Source organism: Saccostrea echinata, unplaced genomic scaffold, assembly GCF_033153115.1.
Source record: "Saccostrea echinata isolate AGI-Se365-2 ecotype Australia unplaced genomic scaffold, CSIRO_AGI_Sech_v1 ptg000022l, whole genome shotgun sequence".
Lineage (NCBI taxonomy): Eukaryota > Metazoa > Mollusca > Bivalvia > Ostreida > Ostreidae > Saccostrea > Saccostrea echinata.
In genome coordinates, this window is record NW_026889771.1 from 8,627,834 (window position 1) to 8,651,832 (window position 23,999).

General features: G+C 32.1%; 2 protein-coding genes across 3 annotated transcripts; one reads left to right on the forward strand and one right to left on the reverse strand.

Annotated features, from left to right (window-relative positions):
• Window positions 1-1,879: 1,879 nt before the first annotated feature.
• LOC133190350 (dual specificity mitogen-activated protein kinase kinase 4-like) lies at window positions 1,880-12,396 on the forward strand. Of its 2 annotated transcripts, XM_061325924.1 has the most exons (13): window positions 1,880-2,123; window positions 3,099-3,194; window positions 4,264-4,342; window positions 4,511-4,562; window positions 4,972-5,085; window positions 5,279-5,398; window positions 5,658-5,777; window positions 6,100-6,151; window positions 6,240-6,367; window positions 6,592-6,669; window positions 6,820-6,965; window positions 9,669-9,714; window positions 9,908-12,396. In XM_061325924.1, the coding sequence occupies exons 1-13, from the start codon at window positions 2,093-2,095 to the stop codon at window positions 10,031-10,033; spliced, it is 1,188 nt and encodes a 395-aa protein (XP_061181908.1). In that variant the 5' UTR covers window positions 1,880-2,092; the 3' UTR covers window positions 10,034-12,396. The 2 variants fall into 2 exon arrangements, with proteins under 2 accessions (XP_061181908.1, XP_061181909.1); XM_061325925.1 differs by lacking the exon at window positions 3,099-3,194.
• Window positions 12,397-16,415: 4,019 nt separating this feature from the next.
• Window positions 16,416-23,963, reverse strand: LOC133190351 (ras-related protein Rab-40B-like). Its single transcript, XM_061325927.1, has 6 exons — window positions 23,614-23,963; window positions 20,656-20,716; window positions 20,356-20,416; window positions 20,012-20,089; window positions 19,346-19,568; window positions 16,416-18,188 (listed from the first exon to the last, which is right to left on the reverse strand). Exons 1-6 carry the CDS (start codon window positions 23,762-23,764, stop codon window positions 17,962-17,964), a joined length of 801 nt encoding a protein of 266 aa, XP_061181911.1. The 5' UTR covers window positions 23,765-23,963; the 3' UTR covers window positions 16,416-17,961.
• Between the last annotated feature and the right edge of the window lie 36 nt (window positions 23,964-23,999).

Sequence of the window (23,999 nt, forward strand, 5' to 3'; positions counted from 1 at the left end):
AACAAAAAGGAAAAATAAACATATGCTGATTCTTACATTAGATCTGATTTCATTAGCCATTTAAAATCAATTGATATTCAAATCATATGTGTTGCAAATTAGAAACGTGCGTGCGGACGTGTGCGTGTGTGTGTGTGGGGGGGGGGGGGAGTTATGTCGTTGATCAGTAGTTTGCTTTTGCTTTTTGATAGGCACATGCATGAAATTTAGAAAATACGTATATTTATTTTTACTGTCAGGTGTAAATATAGTGGGAAGGGGGTTTCTTGACAATGAGGATTTCATACTGTCCTACAAATCATGTGCATTGCAGACCAGCAAAAATAAAATTCTCTCCCTCTCTCTCTTCAATAATAAAATGGATAGTTTCTGAATGCGCATAAAAATATAATGATCAACATACGAAGTAATCCCTATCCCCGCTTCTCCTCGCCAGACACACACACATGCACTTCTAATTTGCTAACCAATCTACACATGCACGTCGTACATGCATATCAAGAGCTTTTAATGGACCCATGATCAATCTTTGGTAATTAAGAATGTCAGTGATGGATATATAATACAGAATGATTTATGAATAAACATGTCATTCAAAGTTGAGTTAATGTTTTATAACTATTCAATAAAAATGTTAGAGACAGAGTTTTGAAAATATATATACAATAAGATTTAGTAATATCCGTAAAAGCCGTAACGTTTGTCTCATAGCCATAGGTGTGTCTGTCTATTTAGTAAAGCAAGTTTCCCCATTGTCATATGTTTAAATCAATTTTGTGATGTTTCGCGTTGAATACAATACAAAAAAAATTATATTTTGGTTTCTTACATTTTGTTTTATTACATTTTGCGTTGTCTTCAACGCAAAAATTAAGTAACGCAAAATGTAACACCCAAAAAGTGCATTATTACATTTTACGTTAATCCTAACGCAAAATGTAATAATCCAAAAATCGTGTTATTATAATTTGCGTTATTACATTCTGCGTTGACCTCGACGCAAAATGTAATAAATCAAAATGTAATAATCCCACTTTATTACATTTTGCTTTGTTATTACATTTCGCGTTGTAACAGTGCATTTTGATGATAAGAGAAGCTTGGTACATGTAAAAATGACTGACAAATCAGCAGCTTAAATTAATGAGTTAAAACCTATCTTTTCATCATTTATCATTGTTTATATTTATATGAGGAATGATGCATGTATGTTATGAATGGTATTTATATGCTTTTTATGCAATGCTTCATATCTGGCTGAAAATATGCTGTTTTTGAGCTGCTTATTTTCAGATTCATTCATGTTGCCTGAAAGCACATTTTAACTGTGTGCTAAGTGACGCATCATATGGGCCTTTAGAATCCTTCCCCTCTCTCGTCCCTCTCTCGATAAAACTGTTAAGCAGTCTCGTCTCGTATTTTATTTTATTTTTTGGAAGATATTTCATTCTAAGACCATTCCAAGTTTTCTACGTTTAGCCTCCGCTTTAGTTTTTGACACCCAAGATGAGAAAAAACATAAAACCAGAAATCCAGAAATTAATTTTGTGGAAACCTCTGAATTCTGTGGATTTGTTTTCAAGAATCTGTCAAATTAGTAAATACCTAGCATTTACTACCTTCATTTGCAAAGGAATATACCTTTCTTCAAGAAAAATAGAATAATGAAATCAGAAGTATGTCGTTTTTATGACTGTGCTTCATATTTTTGGGGGTGTTTTTTTCTTTGTTTCTTCTTTTTTTTATTTTTTTTTTTCATTTCTTTTTTTATTTTTCGTGTTTGAAATAGCCTAAGGGAGATAACTTTGTCTATCTAATCCGGAAATTGCCGAAGTGAGCAGGTGCGAGACCTTCGGCTGAGATCGCGCGGTCACGAGATTTCGTGACGTCACAGGGATTTTCCCAGCCAGATTTTATATGATGAGTCATCAAGAAGAAATGAACATCAGACCGTATTCACGCTTCCATTAGACCGGGGACTTCTGCCTCTTGTCGGACTGAATTGTCAGGATTTGTAAACGTTTTCAACCAAGTCAAAAGAGGGCACAACTAAACAAGAGAGGCCCAACTTAAATACGCCAATCTTACCAAGATGGCGGCCCCTGATCCAAGTCAAAACCAAGGTAGCGTACGTAAATGCAGAGGAAATTCCGCGAGAGTAGAGCTCTATTTTAAGATTGGTGACTCATGCAACTGTTCATTGACTTAATAACATTGTTCGTCAACCTATTCAAATAAGCCTGTATTTGTAAAGTTATATAAGAAATGGGAAATGATATTTTCTCTCTTGGTCATCTTATTTCCTGGTGGAAGAAAGGGAACATTTGGTGCTATCAGTGAAAACATGATTCCTAACATCTTATCGCTTTCACCTTGACAGAATGGTTGACATGTAAAAATACATGTGTCAAGCTGTTCCAATGAAATTAAATGTGCTTAGACAAATTACAGATTCTGGTCTTTTGAATAAGAGGCATCACTGAGTTACAACATACAAATATTTCAGTTGATAAAGGATTTCACTTTTATTTCAATTTAAGGACATGAATCCAACCTTACAGAGTTGTATCAAAACTACTGCATTATTTACCTACACTTGTTTATAAATATTAGACGCAATTAATGTATGCTGCGTTGACAATAAATTTTAAAGGTTATCAGTTACTCAAATATCCTCATACACTCAAGTATAAATATTGGGTCAGTAGATCACTTGATCTCAGTTTCTTTCTGTTGAAATTATCTTAAAGGCCTAATGAGAAGAAGACTTTATAATTTTCTTTGATGTACTTTGAACAAGAAACTGTAGTCTACAAGAAAATGAACATCATCTGCTATATTATACACTGCATGAAATTTAGGCTGCTTGTAATTATATTCAGCTCTTAAAGTCATTAGTATTTATCAGGTATAGAAAATTACAAAAGACATGGTTGCATATTTTATTCCTAATTTATAACATCCTATATTACAAGTCAGTTTTGTGTTGATTTGCTTTAGATCTATGATTATTTGAGACTTGCTTGGCTTCATTTGATGAAGGGTAGATGGCTCTGCACAGTGTTTAAGTTTTGCTGAGTGTTGTTTTATTTTTGTAGACTTGCCGCCCCCTGTTCCACCACCCCCGGTACCAAGAAATAGAAATATACAAAAACCGTCACTTCCTAGTCGCAGACTTGACACAGAAAATATGGGTAAAGTTAGGGATGCTAGTTGTGTGCACCAAACCCCCCAAAACCCCCTCAGACCATCACGAAAGACTAACAATCTAATTTCTTTTGGCAGTTACTAATTCTTTTCAAAAGAATATAACAAATGACAGCACCAAACTTTTTTTTCTAGATACATAATTATTTATGCCTGCACCGAGTTTAGTTTTGTTTTAATATGCCTATTCAGTTTAACCTATCATAAGTGAATATGTTATTGAAAAGAATAATTGAGTAAGACTTAATGATATACATGTATAGTATTTTCTACCTTTTACCTTTGTAGTATTATTCCAGGTAAAGGCTGAATTCTAATCATAAATAATTTATTTTATAAACAATTTTATTCAAAACATGCAAGCTGGTTTTAATGTCACTTGTACAACACACACATATAAAAAAACACTAACATTCTGTGGTGTCAGGGATTACAAGTAGAGTTATTTATTTTCAGTTTTCTACCTACTTATCAGATGTTAGATGTTAGCAGCTTCTTACTTATATTTGTTACATGTTTTTATTTATTTTTTGGTACACTGAGTTGAAATCTTAAGCTTGTTTATATTTAGGAATAAGTAGAAATGTGTTTTCTGAATATATTTGTTGCATTTTAATCATTGCAGGCTTCTGTTGATTACTGTAAACCAACTTTTATTTGCGTGCTAGAAATATTTGCGAGTTTCACGACCTACTTTAACTCACGAATATTAATCGCCGCGAACCAATTATTTTGCTTTGTATTGGTAGAGAATGTTTCCTCAGTCGTGAAAATTAATTGTTGCGGATTGATTTCAAACTGACGATTCACGAATAAAAGATAACGTGAATAATAGTTGCTTTACAGTATTGGTGTACTTAGAAAAATTAACATTTGTTGTCATTTTGCTAGTGAAATACAAATGTAATCATCATGAAATAAGTTTTCATCAAGTGTCTTAATAAGTACTCTGGTATAGGGTAGAAAAAGTTAAAAACAATGGTACAAATAGTTGTGAAATAAAGTACTGTATATTCATGGAATGTTATGGTTAATTAGTAGATTTGACTTTTCCAGCTGATCTGAGGAGAAGACTAACCATCAATTTCACATCCCCAACTCCCACCCTGGCAACCATGGGATACAAAACACAGATGTAAGGTCGTAGTGATTGTGTTCAGTCGATAAAATGGCTTACCTTAAATAAAATTTCATATTTTTCTGATACATGTATAAGAATCAAGCCAGAAAGATATACTTTTTAAAAGTTTTTTACATGTTTTGTCTGTGAGAAAAAGAAACATGATAGATTTGTTTGTTACAGAGAAAGGATAAAGGGTTTGAAGTCCACAGGAAAACTACAGATAGGGTCAAAGGTCAGAAAGTTGTTGTAATTGCAGTTTAATATCATTAACCAGCTATTATAAATGTATGTATAAATGCAAATTATCTCTTGTGAGTTTAATGACTGTAAACCTATGTATACCTATATTTTCCCATGTATGCAGCTTATGTCCAAGAGTTTCATGTAAACTAAGAAATCATTAATGTTTGTAACTTTGAGTTAACTTTAAAAAAAAAAGGCACTCAATTTGCCTAATGAGTAATGAAATTGCAAAATTTGATTGAAGAAAAAAATCACATGCATGTATATTAATGAAATGACAGAAAGTCAGAGAAAGAAATTCATTTACATTATGTTTACACTGTACCATTTTATGTTTATGTATATTTTCATTTTTGGGCAGTGTTACTTTATTTAAGTGTTTAAAAATCTTATTGCAGACATACGACTTTGTTTCCGATGACTTACAGGAAATAGAGGAGATAGGGAGAGGGAATTATGGGATGGTCACCAAAATGATTCATAAAGAAAGTGGCACTGTGATGGCTGTGAAGGTAATCTTCTGTGAATTAAACGAAACATTGAAAAAATGCTCTAGTTTATTTTTATTTTTTTTATTAGTTTTTTTTTCTCTAGAAACTGCAATTTATATTTATAGTATAACATGTATGTTAAAACAAGGCATGAAAATTCAATTCAAAATTATATTACAAATGTAATAAATATCATATCTTTATTTCAAAACAGAGGATTAGATCCACTGTAGATGAGAAAGAACAGAAGGAATTGCTTATGGATCTGGATGTTGTAATGAGGAGCAATGATTGTCCATACATTGTAGAATTCTATGGTGCACTTTTTAAAGAGGTTATTTTGTTTAAATCACTTTTATTATGCAGCAGTTTTGTGAATAAGTGAAGTTATACACTTGACCTTTGTGTACAGAATTTTAAAAATGTCGGCAAAATGATATATTTCCAGGTATGTTTCAGAAAGTTGTTGTTGATCTTGATTTGCACTCCATATGAACATGTGTCTCCAGTAAAATATATTTTAGGGTTCATATACATGTAAGTCACTTTATTGCACTTTTTTGCTTAATTTTATTTTCTGTTTTTACTTTCAGGGAGACTGTTGGATATGTGTAGAAATGATGGACATTTCTTTAGATAAATTTTATAAATATATTTTTAATGTGTTACAAACTACGATACCAGAGGAAATCTTAGGAAAAATAACTGTAGCAGTGAGTACTCATTTCATAAAAAGTACATTTATGCGCAATTTTGTGAATCACATTTGACTTCATTAATTCACTCTTTCTGTGATGTAGTGTGTTGACATTGTTTTAGATTCTTAAAATATTGTCAAAAATCATGATCATGAATATAATATTAACTAGCTTGATACATGTATATACATGTACTTTAAGATAAAGTAATTGTAAAAAAAGTCATCTCAAATTGTGAACAACTGTATATTGTCCCAAGCCCAATGAAATAGCATACATACATGTATGTGCATGATACTGATAATTACATTTACTATCTACATATACTTTTTTTCAGACTGTCAAAGCTTTAAATTATCTTAAAGAAAATTTAAAAATAATTCATCGAGGTATGTATGAAGTGGCTGACATAGTACAAAAGGTTGTTGATTGTTTTATAACTAAAAAATTCATACATATTATTTTAATTTTATTCAGATGTAAAACCATCAAACATTCTACTAGATCGCAAAGGGAACATAAAACTCTGTGATTTCGGAATAAGTGGCCAGTTAGTGGACTCTATCGCCAAAAGTCGAGATGCAGGATGTCGTCCGTACATGGCAGTAAGTATATTTCTACATAACAATTTTTTTAATTGAAATAAGTTGTAAACTAGGAGATCATTATTATTTCAATTCAGTAAGCCTTTTAAATAATCTTTATCTTTTGTTTGCTGTGTGACAAAGTACATTACATGTGTATGGTAAGGTGTCATTAGGTGTCATTATTATCTCTCAGTATTAATGCATGTTTGTAAGTTAAAGGTAAATGATTTGTAATGTTTTAGCCTGAGAGAATTGATCCCCGAGCCTCTAGCCGTGGTTACGACATCAGGTCAGATGTATGGAGCCTTGGTATTACTCTAGTGAGTTTTTACTGTAAATATTTATGTAATGTTTTAAATTGGGATGCATAGATATATCGACAATTGAAATAATGATGTGTATAGATACTAAGAAATAGAGCTAAACATAGTCTCCCCATCAACACGACTAATAACACTTGCTTTTTGTAGATGGAGTTGGCCACTGGGAAGTTTCCATATCCTAAGTGGAACAGTGTCTTTGACCAGCTAACTCAGGTAGTGCAAGGGCCTGCTCCTCAGCTCAAACCCACAGAGGGGCAATTCTCTGAGGAATTCCTCAACTTCTTAAATACCTGGTAAGTCATTGATATTTGAATTTCGTTCTGCATATGATCTAGTTATAATGCATGAAATATGGCTTCTTGTCTTTTGAAGGACTTATCGCATGATCATTCAAAAATCGTAATTTTATGAAAAATATTATCTATAACCTTATTTATTAAAATACTGAATACAATAAATGTTGCTGAAAGCATATTTTAAGAGATATTTCGAGTTGAAATTCAAATACGGCAATATGCATATTTCATTCGGATTTCAGCGAAATATTGCTCTGACGTCATTGGCGACAATTCGGTGATAGAGAGATGAGAATATGCACACTATTAACGGAGTTTTCAATGACAAATGCAGCTAAATTACGAAAAATGCTGAAAATATTAATCCTTATAAATATGCTTTTCAATTACTATAGAAACATTAATTACTTCTAAGGTATAAGGCTTTTAGGATATTTTTTGTTTTTTATTCAAAACATTTAGAACCTGTAGCTCTAGTTTCGTGGTCGGGAAATTATTTTTCAAGATCACCATCCTTTAAAAAACATATGAAGACTTGCGTAAATTAATATTATATACAAAATGAAGAATAACAAAGTTATATAAGGCCACGCCAATTTGTAAAATAGTTCTTCGGATTTTCAAAAATAAAAAGTGAGGCGAGCGAGCGAAATAATTTTACAAATATTATTTTCGGGTTTCAAAATTATGAGGCAAGCGAATATAATTAATATAGGTGGCAAAATTTTCTAAGTTCTCCTCTTTTTCCTATTATTTTTTCTGAGAGAAAACGTTTTCTATGTACTCATAAGATGTTAAAACGCGTCTTTCTTTTGTTTCTCGTAACATTGCAATTTAGACGTAGTTTCATTTCTATAAATTTTCTGTTTAATTCTTTGCAAATTGTTAAGGTCATGTCAGGTTTCAAAATCACAATTGCATCGCTTCTTGAATTTTCTTTAATTTTTATTGAACAAATACGGTCAATATTTACTTAACCTTGTGTGTATTTTTCATATGTTGATGATATTCTCTTTATTGTTTCATCAAACAAAGCTTCAACATCTCCTATGCTTCCATTTCTATTGCTGTGTATGGAACTACTTTGTACCCATTGTTTTTAACTATAGTATACAGGGGTGTGCAATAAAAAAAATCAAGTAAGTCAATCAAAGTTACTAGCCCCAAGTAAAAAGTTACTAGCCCAAATAGAGGGGCAAAAATTAAAATAAATACTTATTAATGTTGAGAAGAAATTAATTGCTGAAAAAGTCAGGGTACTGAGGTCATTCTTTTTAAAATTAAAGTTAAAAGTTCTCACTATCAATATAAATCATGTATAAATTATTATGAAAGAAAATTAAAATGAATTTAAATAAATTATCTTTCCTTTTTCTGATCATTGCACTAGCTCATTTAGAATGAAATTAAATTCATTTTGTTTTCATCTTAAATCATTGAATACACTAGAAATATATTTTATGTAAGTCACAAAACACTTATTTTTCAGTTGATTGAGTGATCGTAAATAATTTAATGAGATATCTGCATGTATTTACCATAAATGGAGGAATAGAGGAAATTCGGATTAGGAAAAAACGATCGTTTTTGGAAGTAAATAGTCAGATAAAACTGTAAAACAGATAAGATTATGGAGATTTATTGACAGTCAGAGCATGTTGTCTGGAAAATTTTAACTGGTTGGGAATTTTACAGCAAAAAAAATGAGTGAAAATACCGATTGTGCTTGTCATGTATTGCGTGTGTAGTTATTTTTTTCACTAGCCCGACGGGCTTCCTCCTTGCAGAAAACCACTAGCCCGACCCGCCAAAATTGTAACCCCGGGCGTCGGGAGATGCTAAATGCTCACCCTGGTACATACGAACAGTTACACAGGCATCGTGCAAAACTTCACAAACTGTTACAAACATTCTAAATCCCGCGCTTCTGTCAAACAACTTTCCAAGTCTTTTGTGCGTTTTGTGTAAAAAGTCGAAAAAAAAATTGTATACGGATATTTTTGGACGCGCGCGCAGATTTTTTTTTATAATATTATAATTTGGATTTGTTGTAAATAGAAGCGGCGAATCCGACGAACTATATTAGAAATTGGTATGGCCTAATGTTTTTAAATTTGTGAATCAAATAAGTTAATTTAATACATGTGATGACAAATCAAATTGCATTGTTATGGCGAGTTTCTTCGTCTTCGCTGCGTCTCCCTTGCTATCGTCGCTGCTATTTTTACAATGTTAACAGATTTTTCAGATTTTTTTCTTGCCAACAATTCTAACATACAGTATAAGGTTGAATATTCAATTTTACATCGATAAAATAAGTGATTTGGTCGTCTACAATGCAGAAAATTCAGGTTGTATCGCATATTTTTAGTAAGATTAATGAAGAGCTGATCAGCCATTGTCGCCTTTAACGTCACAGGGTCACATGATCGCTATCTAATTAACTTAGGTTTTTAATTCAGAGGTTTTCATTTGAGTCAATAATTAGTTAATTATTGCGATTTATCCACAGTAAAAACACAGAATTTATAAATTGTGGTCATAAGGAACGTAATACGCTTTTAATTTCAAGTAATTTAGAAACATGCGATAAGTACTTTAAAGAATGTTCTAAATCTTTTAAAGAAATTGGTGGCTTAATGAAGAGTTTAATTATGTACCACTTTTACTTTGCATGTGATTTTTTAAAAAATTTTCCAGTTTGACAAAAGATGAAAAGCAAAGGCCAAAATATGCCAAACTCCTAGTGAGTATTTAATATCAGACACCTGATCTGATAGCTCTGTTTTAAGAGGTTTAATAGCAGAAATGAAATGTTTCTCAAATGTTATAAAATTGTTTGTTTGGTTTTTTTTTGGTTATCTCAAATTCTCTTGTTTCTGAGTATTTGGATTTGTACCAACTGTTAGTGTAAATTTCTTGAATGAATTTTATTTTAGGAGCACCCATTTATCAAAAGATACAGTGAATTAGAAGTAGACATTGCAAGTTATGTAGTAAAAATTCTGGATCATGTGCGAGAAACAAACACGAACTTACAGGAGCTGACTTCCTCTAACTCTTGACGAAGCAGGGACGTTGTTAAGGGTTTTCAATTCAGGGACATCTTAACATACAGTACAAACGCTCAATTGATCAAGTCGCCCAAACGTGTCTTGACAAAGGGGAGATTACTCTTGGAATAATGGAAAACGAAGTGACAATAAAGATGTATGTCATCTATGCAGCCAGCTGGTTGGCAATGAGTTCATAATTATATACTACAGATTAAGTGTTTGTCATGAATCTGGCCTACTCAATATTCCTGAATGGATGGATCTTCTCATGTAAACTTTTCTACATTATTAAGTGAACTCATACATAGTTTATTTTTCTATATTTTGTTCTTTTAAGAGATGTCAGCTGATTGTTTAAGTGGTTGTTGATCAATGAGTTGATTTGGAAATTGAAGAATTATGCTGCCACTTCTTTTTTTTTTTTTTTTTTTGTAATTTCTCTAGCTAGTTTACATACATGTAACTTGGTGATAGAGGGCTTTCATTTTTTCTGCTAAGCAGATTTTGTATTTGTTTTTCTTTGTGTCATTTTCCCCACTGATTAGACACAAAAATTGCTTGTTTGTGTGTCTGCCTGTCTAAGTCTTTGGCAGATTCAGTTTCTTAAGTTTATTCCACAACATTATACATTACATAAACTTTCAATCAGGTTTTTGACAAGGGTAAAACTTTTGTACATCAGGGTTTGTAAGATTTAAAGAAACTCGTAGAAAAATCGAGTTCTTGGTTTCTTGATAGCAAAATTTATTTTAAATTTTCATTATAGGACTGTATTTAAAGAACTAAACTTGCAACTGTTACAGATTTTTATGATACAATCTTTCCAAGATATTTTATGGATATATTAATTTAATATTATATATATATGCAATTTTGTCACATATATTTATATAAGGAAGGTTGAAGTCATAAACATTCTAGAGTGCTCCATTGATTTGAGTATAATGAAATTAATTATGAATTTATTTTCTCAACTAGTGCTACATTTACATGTATACTCATTAGTCAGACTGATTTTTTTTTCAATACCTGTATTCTAGAAACTGGATGTATGAGATACATGAATATCGAAGAAAAACTGTTGTATGTAGATACATGTAATATTTGACACTTATGATAAGTACTTTTAATTGTATCAGACTTTGTATTTAAAATTTAACATTCCAGTAGAGAAATTTAGACAATATTCTATTTTTCATCTTAGTTTGACAATTTAGTGTACAGTTTTTGCTCAAAGGACTTGAGAAATATTCATCCATCTTGTTTCACAATGCTACATTTCAGTACTTTGATCATTTAATAGCAAAAGGAAAAAAAAATGTAAGGGTCTGAAAAGGTTCCAGCATCAACACTTAGAAAATACTCTAGGGGAAAAAAAGAACTCTAGGGGAAAAAATAGAATTTTTCGCTTTTAAAAATATATTGTTAATGTGTCCACTGATTTTTCAAACTTGTAACCTGTGTTGACAGCTTCTTTGCTTTACTGCTTTCTTTTATCCTTCACCAGCCATTGTCTCATTTTGGTGTGCCATACTTGTCTTTATGATTTCATTCAAGTAAATATATTTTGGAGTGTTGAAGAAAAATCAATAAATTTGCAGAAAATGATCATTGATTAAATTCACTAAGAGCCATTCCATGAAACAATATCATTTTCAGTCACAAAGGATGAGATGCACTTAAGTTAAAAGTTTGTGATTTTCTTTTCTCATTCCAGTATTGAAAAGACTGAATTTTAAATGGATGCTTTGTTTTGATAGTACAATATGTATCAGTTAATGTGCAAATTATGGAGAGAAATGTATGCTGCTGAAATTTTTAAAAGAATGAATATTTATTCTTTAAAGCAGGAAAACTCTTTTTTTTCATACTGTTCACTAATGCTTAATATATGGTACTTGTAGTACATTATGCACACAAATTTTATTCCTGTCTGGTTCAAAGTGAAAACATCCTTTTATAAGATGTTGATTTAGTTCTTGTTAATAATTTTAAAAATCATTCTCTATTCTCACCTTGAAAATTTCTTGGACATTAATATGTATTTCCAAATTTAGAGATATTTTTATGTGTTAAATACATGTATTATAGTTTAGAAACATGAAACTGTCAATTTATAATATACCAAAATCAAAAAAAAAAAATCTATTTATGGTATACTTCTTTGAATAATGTGTTCACTGATTGGGAAAGGTGAAGTTTTAAACACTGCTTTAAAACAAACAAACAACATTTTAATACAGTATTTATTTTCAGACTACATAAACACTAACTGTATTTCTTATATTTTACTTTTATTTTATTGTTTCACATAAAAGTGTAAATCAGAAGACAATGTCATTGTTATTATTTGGCAATTAAAGCTTTTATCATTTGGGGGGGGGGGGGGATATTACAGAATGAGTTGAACGTATATCTGTGCAGTGTTTTTACAAACACAGACTGAATATGTGTTGTTGCATTAATTTTGTGTTTTCTTCTGTATGTAATTCACCATGAAAGCGTTATGACAGAGTAACAGGTTTATGACAATATTACTGCAAATACAAAATATTTAAAAATTTCAAATGTATTTCATTTTATTCTTTTCAAAAGTAATCTTGTTCTGAAAGACAGTGAAGATGATCTCATTTGTGTATACATTAATATCACATTGTTCATGAAGAAAATGCTTAAAAGTGTAGTGGCAAGTCATGCAGATAGAACGTAAATGGAATCCATGGCAGAGAGACGGTCCTGTCGATGCAAGTTGATTTAAAGCTTTCAGCAGCAGTTCGAAATCCTTGTATGGGACAAAACTAAAGAATGCAAAGATTGTGAATACTGGTCACAGTTATTGATGATACTTATTATGTGATGACATTAGACTTCATTGTTATCTTTATCCAAGGTCCTTTGAATGACCTGCAGTACATTAAGTTTTATCTGGCCCACTTTGTAATGCAGGGAGTATTCACAGGCATATGGCAAATGAATCAAGGTGTTGAAATATTTAGAACTGCAAAGTGTACCCAATTTCCATCCATTGTTCACCTGTATCCTTTGCACAAAGACATTTGATATTTACCATGTACAGCATTTTTCTTTCTCTGCCTTTTTTTTTAACCTCCCCTAAAAAAACCAAAGGTACACTGGTTTCCACTAAAGAGGAGGTGACTCCTATTGATTTTTAGGTCACAGGTTAAAGGTCAAGGTTCAAACTACTCAAGACATAGAAAGATATCCTCTGGTCAATATCTTCAGGACCCTTTGCTTGACCGACATCAAACTGGCACATTTGTTCCTTTAAGAAGTAGAAGGTCCCTCTTACTTTTGTGGTCATGTAGTTAAAGGTCAAGGGTTAAACTGAACAAATTAAGATACTGACTGGTCAATATTTTTAGAACCCTTTGCTTGACAGATATCAAACTTGGTACACTGGTTTCCCTTAAGTAGTATATGACACCTTTTGGTTTTGAGTTACAAGGAAAAAGGTCAAGGTAAAACTAGACATAGAAAGATATTGTTGAACACTATCTTCTCTCATTCAAAAGTTATCAACAATATTAAAATTTTTGAAAATTAGGTCAAATGTCAAGGTCAAAGGGTCAAAAGTCATAACATGTTCAGAAACATCTTGTCACAGGTAATGCACACTTTAAATATGAACATTCTGTCTTCTCTTATTCAAAAGTTATATCCAATATCAAAATGAAAAGTAGGTCAAACTTCAAGGTCACAGGGTAAAACAAGAGGCCCATGGGCCTTGAATCGCTCTTCTGATAAACTGTACAACCTATCACTTCTATTTGAAGCCTCGAGGTATCCTGTATATTTAGATAAACCCTTGAAATTCCAATTCACACTCTGAGAACCCAAGATGATTCTAAGCCAATTAGTACCTGAGAGTTGGTCATGGTGACCTACTTATCACTTGTCATTCTCTGAGGACCCAACAACTAAGTTTGATGATTCTAAGCCAATTAATACCTAAAATATTTTTTAAAATTATAACCATAAAATTTTATAAGTAGGTCAAAGTGACCTACTTTTCAATTGTTTTACTCCAAGGACCCAAGATGCATCAACTGACAAAGTTTGATGATTCTAAGCTAATTAGTACCTGTAATATTTAATTAAAGCCATAAATTTTCAAAAGTAGGTCACCATGACCTACTTTTCAGTTGCTGTACTCCGAGAACCAAAGATACATCAACTGACAAAGTTTGATGATTCTAGCCAATAAGTACCCAAAATATTTAATTACAGCCATAATTTTTCAAAAGTAGGTCACGGTGACCTACTTTTCAGTCAACCTACTCCGAGGACCAAAGATGCATCAACTGACAAATTTTGACGATTCTAAGCCAAATAATTCCTGAAAATATTAAATACAGCCATAAAATTAAAAAGTAGGTCACCGTGACCTACTTTTCAGTTGTTGTACTCCGAGGACCCAAGACGCATCAACTGACAAAGTTTAATGATTCTAAGGCAATTAGTACCCAAAATATTTGATTAAAGCCAAAAATTTTCAAAAGTAGGTCACCGTGACCTACTTTTCAGTTGTTGTACTCCGAGGACCCATGACGCATAAACTGACAAAGTTTTATGATTCTAAGCCAATTAGTACCCGAAAATATTTTATTAAAGCCATAAATTTTCTGAAAGTAGGTCATGGTGACCTACTTTTTAGTCAACCTACTCCGAAGACCCATGACGCATCAACTGACAAAGATTGATGATTCTAAGCCAATTAGTACCCGAAATATTTAATTAAAGCCATAAATTTTCAAAAGTAGGTCACGGTGACCTACTTTTTAGTCGACCTACTCTGAAGACCCAAGATGCATCAACTGACAAAGTTTGATGATTCTAAGCCAATTAGTACCCGAAATATTTAATTAACGCCATAAATTTCCAAAAGTAGGTCACTGTGACCTACTTTTTAGTTGACCTACTCCGAAGACCCAAGATGCATCAACTGACAAAGTTTGATGATTCTAAGCCAATTAGTACCTGAAATATTTAATTATAGTCATATTAATTGAAAAGTAGGTCACGGTGACCTACTTTTCAGTTGACCTTTTTTGAGGACCCAAGATGCATCAACTTACAAAGTTCTATGATCATAGGACTTAAAATGTCCAAATTATGCCTCTAAAACGCTTTGAAATCGAATGCCTGCAAAGTTCAAAAAGTAGGTCACTGTGACCTACTTTTTAATAAATGTGTTTTATGACCCCAAGATGCATTATCTTACAAGATTTAATGATTCTAAGCCTCCCCGTATTCAAATTAATGACCTTAATTGTTTTAAAAAAGATTAGCCATAAAATTCAAAAAGTAGGTCAAGGTGACCTACTTTTTAGTTGACGTACTTTGAGGACCCAAGATGCATCAACTGACAAAGTTTGATGATCATAGGCCTTAAATTGTTCAAAATATGCCTCTAAATCATTTTGAAAAAGAATGGCCGCAAAATTTAAAAAGTAGGTCACCGTGACCTACTTTTGAGTCAACATGATATGAGGTCCTTAGATGCACCAACTGACAAGATTTGATGATCCTAGTCCTTATAGTAAGCAAAATATCAACATTTTAATAAAAAGTTATTTTTGGTCAACTTTGAAGTGACCTTGAGACCACACCCTTTGCCCCACGGTAAATCCCCGTGCAAATTTTAATCTACAACATATCCTCATCCTTTTGTGTAAGTTTGGTGATAATCTGCCCAGTGGTTCTTGAGAAGAAGATTTTTTAGCAACCAGTACTTTTGTTTCTATTTTCCTAATTATCTCCCCTTGTTAAAGGGTCACAACCCCAGTTTCAGTATAAAAGGGAGCCCTTGGGCCAAGGATACCCTGTGACAAATTTGACAATAATTGGCCAAGGGGTTCTTGAGTTATGGCCCATATTCTAAAAAGTTTATGCACACCGCACAAATGGCCATAGCATTAGCTCTTTGAGCCTTTGGCTCAGAAGAGCTAAAAATCGTAGTATAATTGGAAAGGTCTTGTCACAGTTAATGTACAAGTGAAATATGAAAGCTCTTTCCCTTCTCATTCAAAAGATATGACCAAGGTAAAATTAATATTAAATTTTTTGAAAGTAAATCAAACTTCAAGGTAAAGGGGTCAAAAATCATAGTATATTTGGCAAGGTCTTGTCACAGGTAATGAACATGTGAAATATCTAAGCCCTTTCTTTTCTCATTCAAAAATTATGACCAAGGCTAAATCTTTTGTGACAGACAGACTAACAGAGACAGACTGACAGATGAATGAGACTTGATGTCCCCTCAATTTCGCAAAAGTGGGAACAAAAAAAAAAAACGAAAATACACAAATTTAAAAAATAAAAAACTGAAAATAATGAATTTACATGTTTTTATTTTTATCACCATTGGTATAAACTGTCAGATACAAAAAATTGTATACTTAACTTATAATGTAGGAAACTAGACAAATATGTCGTGATAATTGGAAAAAAAAAATCACCAAGAATAATGATTTTTTTTCATTTTTTTTTTTCTTAATAAGGAAAAGTAGAAAAATTGCACCAAATGTTACATAAATTCACTACTTTTGATGTTTTCTTTGTATGAATATATAATGAAAAAGTACAAAATCTGGTTTTAGCACCAACACAACAACTGGTATTTACACACTGAATACATCATTTAAATTAATTCAAATAAATATAGAAAACACAACCAGCATCGTCTCAAAGTCCTCCTTGTTTTACTAAGTATATACCACATTTCTACAAATCTACATGTACCTCTACATTTTCACTCTTTGTGAAAAAAAAACATGTACACAACAATGTGCAGTGTATCTGATAATTTTCACTCCTGGGAACAGTGAAAACATCTTGTATTTTCTAAAAATGACAGCACCCAACATAGCTTTCATAAACATTTATTTTTGTGGTAAACCACAATAAATTTTAGAAAAAAAGTCTCCCATTTTTTGTCCTTTTTAAATATGCAAGCAAAATTCTGTTTCTTCAATACAGAGGCCTTTCTTCGCCTTGAAAATAGTACAAACCTTTTTGTTGAATTGGAGGCATTTCTTTAACCTCCCAAAATGTACATTCACATATACAATGCTGTACAATGTTCTGAATTTATGATTTTATATTAGAAATACTGGTACAACTACTAGGTACTACAGACATATATATGAGAGAGAGAAGTACTGAACAAATAAAAGATACATCAAAAGCAACTTTTTCTTTCCCAACAATTATAAACTATTTAATTCACTCCAGGTGACTTTGTGGTTGCCAAAGTGCCCAGTCATCTACAAGCACAAACTCAACAAAACATGAAAAGGAAGTCTCGAGATCACAACAATAATACTTCACAGTGGACAAAAATTCTCAAACACGAAACACAGTCCTCACAAACATTTATACCTATAACTCTATCACGGATACTGACTAGCACTTTTTTACAAGGGATTCTCATTCATTTTAACATGCAAGTTCCAAGCTTTCTAAACAAACAAACAAAATTATTTTTTTCAGTCTTAAGTAAGAAAAAATAAATCCTAACATTCAAAGCATCTAGTATATGTAATAGTTTAACAAAGCAGCCATACATGTATATTTGACACCACAATACAAAGCAAACAAAGGAAGAAGTTTTGTTTTCAGGAGCCTTAAAATGTTTATCACAGGTCTAGGAATGTTAAACACCCTTAAATAACCTTTAAATTAATGATTACGTGTAATATTATGATAATAATTAAAAAAGAAAACCAATGATCATACTATGTAGCAAATATCTGACAGAATATTCAACATTAACTATCCAGTAATGCCACTGAAAATCAGTATTCAAAAATACAACATCTTAAGCTTCTGTGTCGAGTTATTAAAGAGATGCTCTGAAAACCAATGCAGATCAATATGGAAGAAGTATGCAACGGCCTGCAGCCACTTAACTGTCGCTAGCTGATGCAACAACTCTGTCTACAATGTGCAGGTGAGGTATCCGTTGGGTTGAGATATTTAATTTTTCGGTGAACAAAACTCTGCATTCGAACTCGGGTTTTATTTGTCAATGCATAAGATTTAAGGTGAGAGGTCAATGACTGAGGTAAAGGCAGTCTGTCTATTCCGTATATTGTTGTGTTAGCTACTATACATCTGCACGCTATCTCCTTCAATGTCAGGACTGAAAATAATTAAAAAATAGACAAACATTACTCATGAAATACAGAAAAATACTAATTATGTCTGACTGTCAAAATACAGTGGACGTCTTACAACATTAACATAATACAAGTACGCTGTAAATGGTACCTGACATTTGAACTTGTGTACAGCATGCATGATTGAGCATAAGTATCAATATCCGGTACCCATTCACATAATCACATACTAGTTAGTATTCATGTACTTGTACTAAGTCAAATTTGTTGGACCAGTTTTTGTGGTTTTCAAAATCTTACCTACTTCCTGGGAAAGTGATTTCTTGGTTAGATTTCCATTTTAATTAGAAAATTAGCTTTGTATGAAGTATATATATTTTTTTATTGTGGTTACTTATTTGTTGAGAGAAAAGAACCACAAATCTGCAATCGCTAAGATGTAAGAAAAACAAGAAATTGCTCTCTAGACTAAGGCTAGATTTACAAAGTATTTTTAATTTGAAATCTTGACTGTTGTGATAAGTATTAAATTACCTGTTCATTAAACAAAAAAATACACACATGAGGCAGGGCAAATCCTTTATAAATTCAAATGTAAAAATCCACATACAACTTGATATACAGAAAACGCTGCACCTAATTTTGCATGTCCTAAAGAATGTGTAAATTCAAGAGAAGAAATAAGGAAAATGTTTTATACTTAACAAGGAAAAGTTTCAAGATTAAAGACAAGACCACAGTTATATCATTTGTGGTATTTCAGACATCTCATTCTTACTCAAGTTTCAAGTTAAATATGTTTTTATGAAAACAAGTCACCCACAACAGAATCCGAGATGTTTTATTCCTAGGTCAAAAGTTCAAGGCCAAATCCAATGGTGATACATGAATTTCAAAACCTTATTCTGATTTACTCATTGATCTGTAAAGTTGAAGATTATACAAGAAAAGATTATACCGTCATCATGACAATAAATGTATACTGTATTTAAACAGAATTTTGAAGACTGACAAATGGACATTATCAATCCATACCTGCAACTGCTTCATCATCAATCTAATTTGTATCGTACTGTATGTACATATAATCTTTACAACAGGTTTTAAACCTTTCAAGAACGGAGTGTTCATTTGGCCTCTCTATTTCCATTTTTAATTAGATCTTTCTTATAAGATGTACCTTTATCAGTGCCCCATGTCCTTCTCATTCCATTACGTTTTAATGCCACTCTGGATAGTTCTGCAAAAGATTCCGTCACATTGAAGTCACACAGAGGACTGACTTCAAAGAAGGCCATGTCATTCTTCAGAGCATACGACTCAGCCATCTGCTCACTGACTTGCCGCTTGTATGCCATATGAAGACGATTTCCCACCAAAATTTTTGGAACACCTGGTGCATGCTATAAAATTGATAAAATTACAATACAGTGAAACTTGTTTTATCCGGACACCACTGGTTCCATAGAAATTGGCCGGATTAAACAACATTCTGGATTAGGCAACATTTTAATCATTTGAAATTACTGAAGGGGACTTAAAGTTATGTCATATAAGCAAGATTTGGAATATATAATATCTGGATAAGACAAGTTTTACTGTATATATTACATTAACAGTGGTAGAATTCTTGTCTATATTTCACAAATTTTTATCCTATAAAACTTTACATATTTGCTCAGTATAACACCCCCCCCCCCCCAAAAAAAAAGAAATAAAAGGTAATAATTTATATGAAACTGTAATGCATTCTATAACTAATGTATACATTTCAGTTTGAGGAAAAGAATTAAAAAGAAATATTTCTAAACTGTTGTTGCATACTTTACCAACTCTTGCTTGTTACCTCATCAATTTCTTTGATCCATCTGGCTATTCCATCAAAGGACCATTTATTTGTAATGTCATATACTAGAAGAATGCCCTATTAAAACATAAAAAAGACACACTCTAGAAAGCTGGCAAAGTAATAACTTAGCTTTTTAATATTAATACATGTATTATTTTTAACCAACACTTGTCCATACAACAACAAATATTTCCTATTAGCTGTACTTTGAACTGTATGATAATAATTTTTTTTATCATGATATGACTATGTTGACCTGTATTAAATCAATCATTAAAATAGACAAATTACATCACATGTTTATTACAAATTAAAATGTACATGTATTAGTATGAGGTTACCTGAGCTCCCCTTGAATAGGACCTAAATATAGTACAAAATCGTCCCTGTCCTGACGTATCCCTGAAATACATATATCTGATATAGTTTAAACTTATCCTCATTGAATAACTCCTTTCTACATTGTTCCTACATAATGTGATTAGAACAAAATTACAAGCAAAATAACCAGTTTTGAATAATATGCAAAACCCATATTCTGAATTGTGCAACTAGTCAAAATGAAATGTTAAAACACAAGAAGTTACACAACATTGCATAATTGTTACTTTTTGTATGTTTTCTTCAAAAATATATCATACCATAACTGTAGTTTCACCCTTTTCCCATCTAGCAAAATGGTAGTTGTTTTGTAGTCAATGCCTTTAAAGGAAGAGAGAAAAATCAAATTCATACATTCAACAAGTAAATCAACATCAATTATAATATGAACATTTGATATAATAACTTAAACTACAAGAGGTCCACAGGCCACAATGCTCTGAGTCACAATGGCCCAGCTTTTCTTCATTTGCAGATTTTTTAAAAAAAAATATCCCCTCTTTTAATAATTTCATAAAAAAATATTGACTCAATATTGTGGACCAGAACTTATTCCAAAGGGGACTTTGATTTTTCAAAATTGAATCCACACAGTCAATATTGGGATGTATTAATATGATTAACATGGCCCTCTTGTTCTAGAAAGGTCCCCCCTCCCACCCCCTACATTGGAATTATGTAGAATTTGGATCTCTGATATTTTGCCAACTCTAACCCCAGGGTTTGTAAATTTAAAAAAAAAACAAAAAAAAAACAAAAAACAAAAAACAACTTTGAAATGTTTTGCTTATTGATATGATTTAGTTCAGCCTTGTCATTCTTGCTAAAAATTTCTTCCTACATACACCCTTGTAAAATTCCCATCCCCCTACAGGGGCCATGATCTGAAAAAAACTTGAAGCAAAACTATCTAAGGATGCTTACATACCAATATGAGTAATAATGACTTTGTTGTTTATAAGTGAGAGACCTGTTCCTATATATTCCTAAGTAAAATGTTGATATCCTGTGGCCCCATCATACCCTCGGGGATCATAATGTGAACAACTTAAATCTACACTACCTGAAGACGCTTTCATATTATAATGACTATAAGTCTAATCTTGGCTTTGCTGTTCTTGATTAGAAAATTTTTAAAAAAATTTTCCCCTTTATATATTCCCATATAAAAAAATTATCCCCTAATGTGGCTCCACCCTATCCCTATGGGCCAAGATTTGAACAATCTTGAATCTACACTACCTAAGGATGCTTCCATATTAATATGACTAATCATGGATTGGCTGTCCTTGAGAAGATTTTCAAGTATTTTTTTTCATTCCTATGTAAAACTTTGATCTCCAAATCTGGCACCCACCCTACCCCCATGATTTGAAACAAATTTGAATCTACACTACGTTAGGAAGCTTACACATGGTTTCATCTTTTCTGGCCCCATGGTTCTTGAGAATAAGATTTTTAAAAGATGCTATTAAATATTCACTAATCCTTCATTATCTCCCCTTAAAAAAGGGCACTATGGCAAGTTTGGTTGATTTTGAGAAAAAGTTGGAAAATATGGAAAACAGTAGACAGACAGATGGATGCTGGACAAGATGTAATCAGAAAAGGACTTGAGCTTTCAGCTCAGGTGAGCTAAAAAGTAAAAAAATTACCTCCACTTAATTTTCATTTGAAGTTCATTTTTCTGATGCTACATTTTTTAACATATAAGCACTGTTAATTAAAATGATTTTTTAAGTTAATGTAATTGGGAATTACGCATTTGTTTTAATTCCAACAGCACGCTCAAATGATTTTTTGTGCTTGAAAAGAGACATATGAGTTTTCCACAAAATATATATCTCTGATTTACACATACACCTATATAAATTCAGCAGAACCTCAGTATCTTGAACGAGGATATCTCGAATACCATTAACATGTTGAAGTGATTTGGAAGTACCAACCACTATTTTCTTATTGTATTTTACCCTCAGTATCTTGAACCCTCTGCTATCTCGAAGTTTTTTCTCGGTTCCATCGAGTTCGAGATAACAAGGTTTGAGAGTAGTATATTCTAAACTGCAATAAATTGTTTTTAAGTTTGAGAAAGTAAGATCTTGAATGAGCTTTTCATCACTCTGCATAAGTTTGATTTTGTAGAACACTTGATTTTTGCACTATATCTATAATGAACACCTAAAGACTAAAACATAAAACATCAAAAATATATTCATGAACATGAATAAGATCTCAATTTTATCATAATGATATATTAAAATAAACTATTAATAATTATCTCAAGCACAACATATGTAACAATTGGCAAGGGAAGTTCACAGGAAGAAATAATCAATAATGTTTCAGGGCCTTTTTCTAGTACATGTATTTCACGCTGATCTGAGAAACCTTAAAACTATCACACAATGGCATACTAAATACCAAGATATTCCTATCTTGAACCAAGGGTCTGGGGTTTTGCAATCAATATATGAAAGACTGACAGATTTGATAATAACTGATTTTAAGACTGCATCTCTTCTGAGTTCAAAAGATCTAAGATTTGAATTACTGTATGGTTAATAGTTACATGTATTAAATTAATAAGAAAAATAAATGGAAGAAATGTTCCTCTAAACAAGTAACAGTAAAACAAATATATACAAAATATCTCCAGCATGGGAAAATTTGGATTATTCCGTAAATAGTGATCTCTGAATATGATCTTGAACTGATGAACATGATGAAATATTATTTTCTTTTGATAAAAAAGAGAATCAGAAAAGCTTTCATCAAGTTGATGAAGGCTTACGTCAATTCATAGACATCTCAAAAGAGAATGGGTAAAGTATAGGTACTTCATCTTAACAAGAACTGAACATGGATGGGTACGTACTAAGACTTATTAAAAAAGAAATCAGTCAAAAAATTGAAACCATATTATAAATCTTTCATGATTTTGTTATCCTTACAGTATTCCCATGTATAACAATTTTCTAAGTGACACACAAAAAGCAAAATGCACACAAGTACATTCTACATGCCGTACAACACGCTTTAGTTTCAAATTAACATAATAACAGGACATGATTCTGAGATCTGTGTTCATGTAAACGGCACATAGAACCGGATAACACGGTTAATCAAGTTAATGTTGAAAGGATGCATGCATTGGTCCTGCACATGCATATATGCAGTGATGCAGGCAGACTACTTATATTAGTTTAAACCATTACCGTCAGTACTGGGGTATGGGGATTCTGTAGCCCCATCCTCCATCCCACTCAACAGCTCTTCTTTTCCAACATCACTGTCCCCTACCAGCAGAAACTTAAGCAAGTAGTCATAAGGCTTTAGGGATCCGAGGCCGTTTTGCAAAGAGCACATTATCACAACATTGTTTTCTAGTTCTACAACTTTTACGGCTAACTAAGCGAAATTCCAAGTCTACATTGTAAGAGTCTGCAAATATATGTATCGTCTTGAGCTATATACTGCAAATTTATCACATATGTGGTGAAAATTACGTTAATAACATGTAAACATAGATCACATCAATATTTTGCGCAGACCGGAAGTCTCAGTGCGCCTGTGCTCGAAGTGAAAGGAAGTTGGCGGGCTT

What these genes read in the sequence shown, in the direction of transcription:
- LOC133190350 (XM_061325924.1), top strand. Translation starts at nt 2,093, where the DNA reads ATGGCGGCCCCTGATCCAAGTCAAAACCAAG. An exon ending in ATGGGATACAAAACACAGAT is followed by an intron (nt 4,343 to 4,510) that starts GTAAGGTCGTAG and finishes TGTTTGTTACAG; the next exon opens with AGAAAGGATAAAGGGTTTGA. An exon ending in GCACTGTGATGGCTGTGAAG is followed by an intron (nt 5,086 to 5,278) that starts GTAATCTTCTGT and finishes ATTTCAAAACAG; the next exon opens with AGGATTAGATCCACTGTAGA.
- LOC133190351 (XM_061325927.1), bottom strand. Translation starts at nt 23,764, where the DNA reads ATGTGCTCTTTGCAAAACGGCCTCGGATCCCTAAAGCCTTATGACTAC. An exon ending in CCCATACCCCAGTACTGACG is followed by an intron (nt 20,717 to 23,613) that starts GTAATGGTTTAA and finishes CTTCCTTTAAAG; the next exon opens with GCATTGACTACAAAACAACT. An exon ending in GGATCAAAGAAATTGATGAG is followed by an intron (nt 19,569 to 20,011) that starts GTAACAAGCAAG and finishes TCAATTTTATAG; the next exon opens with CATGCACCAGGTGTTCCAAA.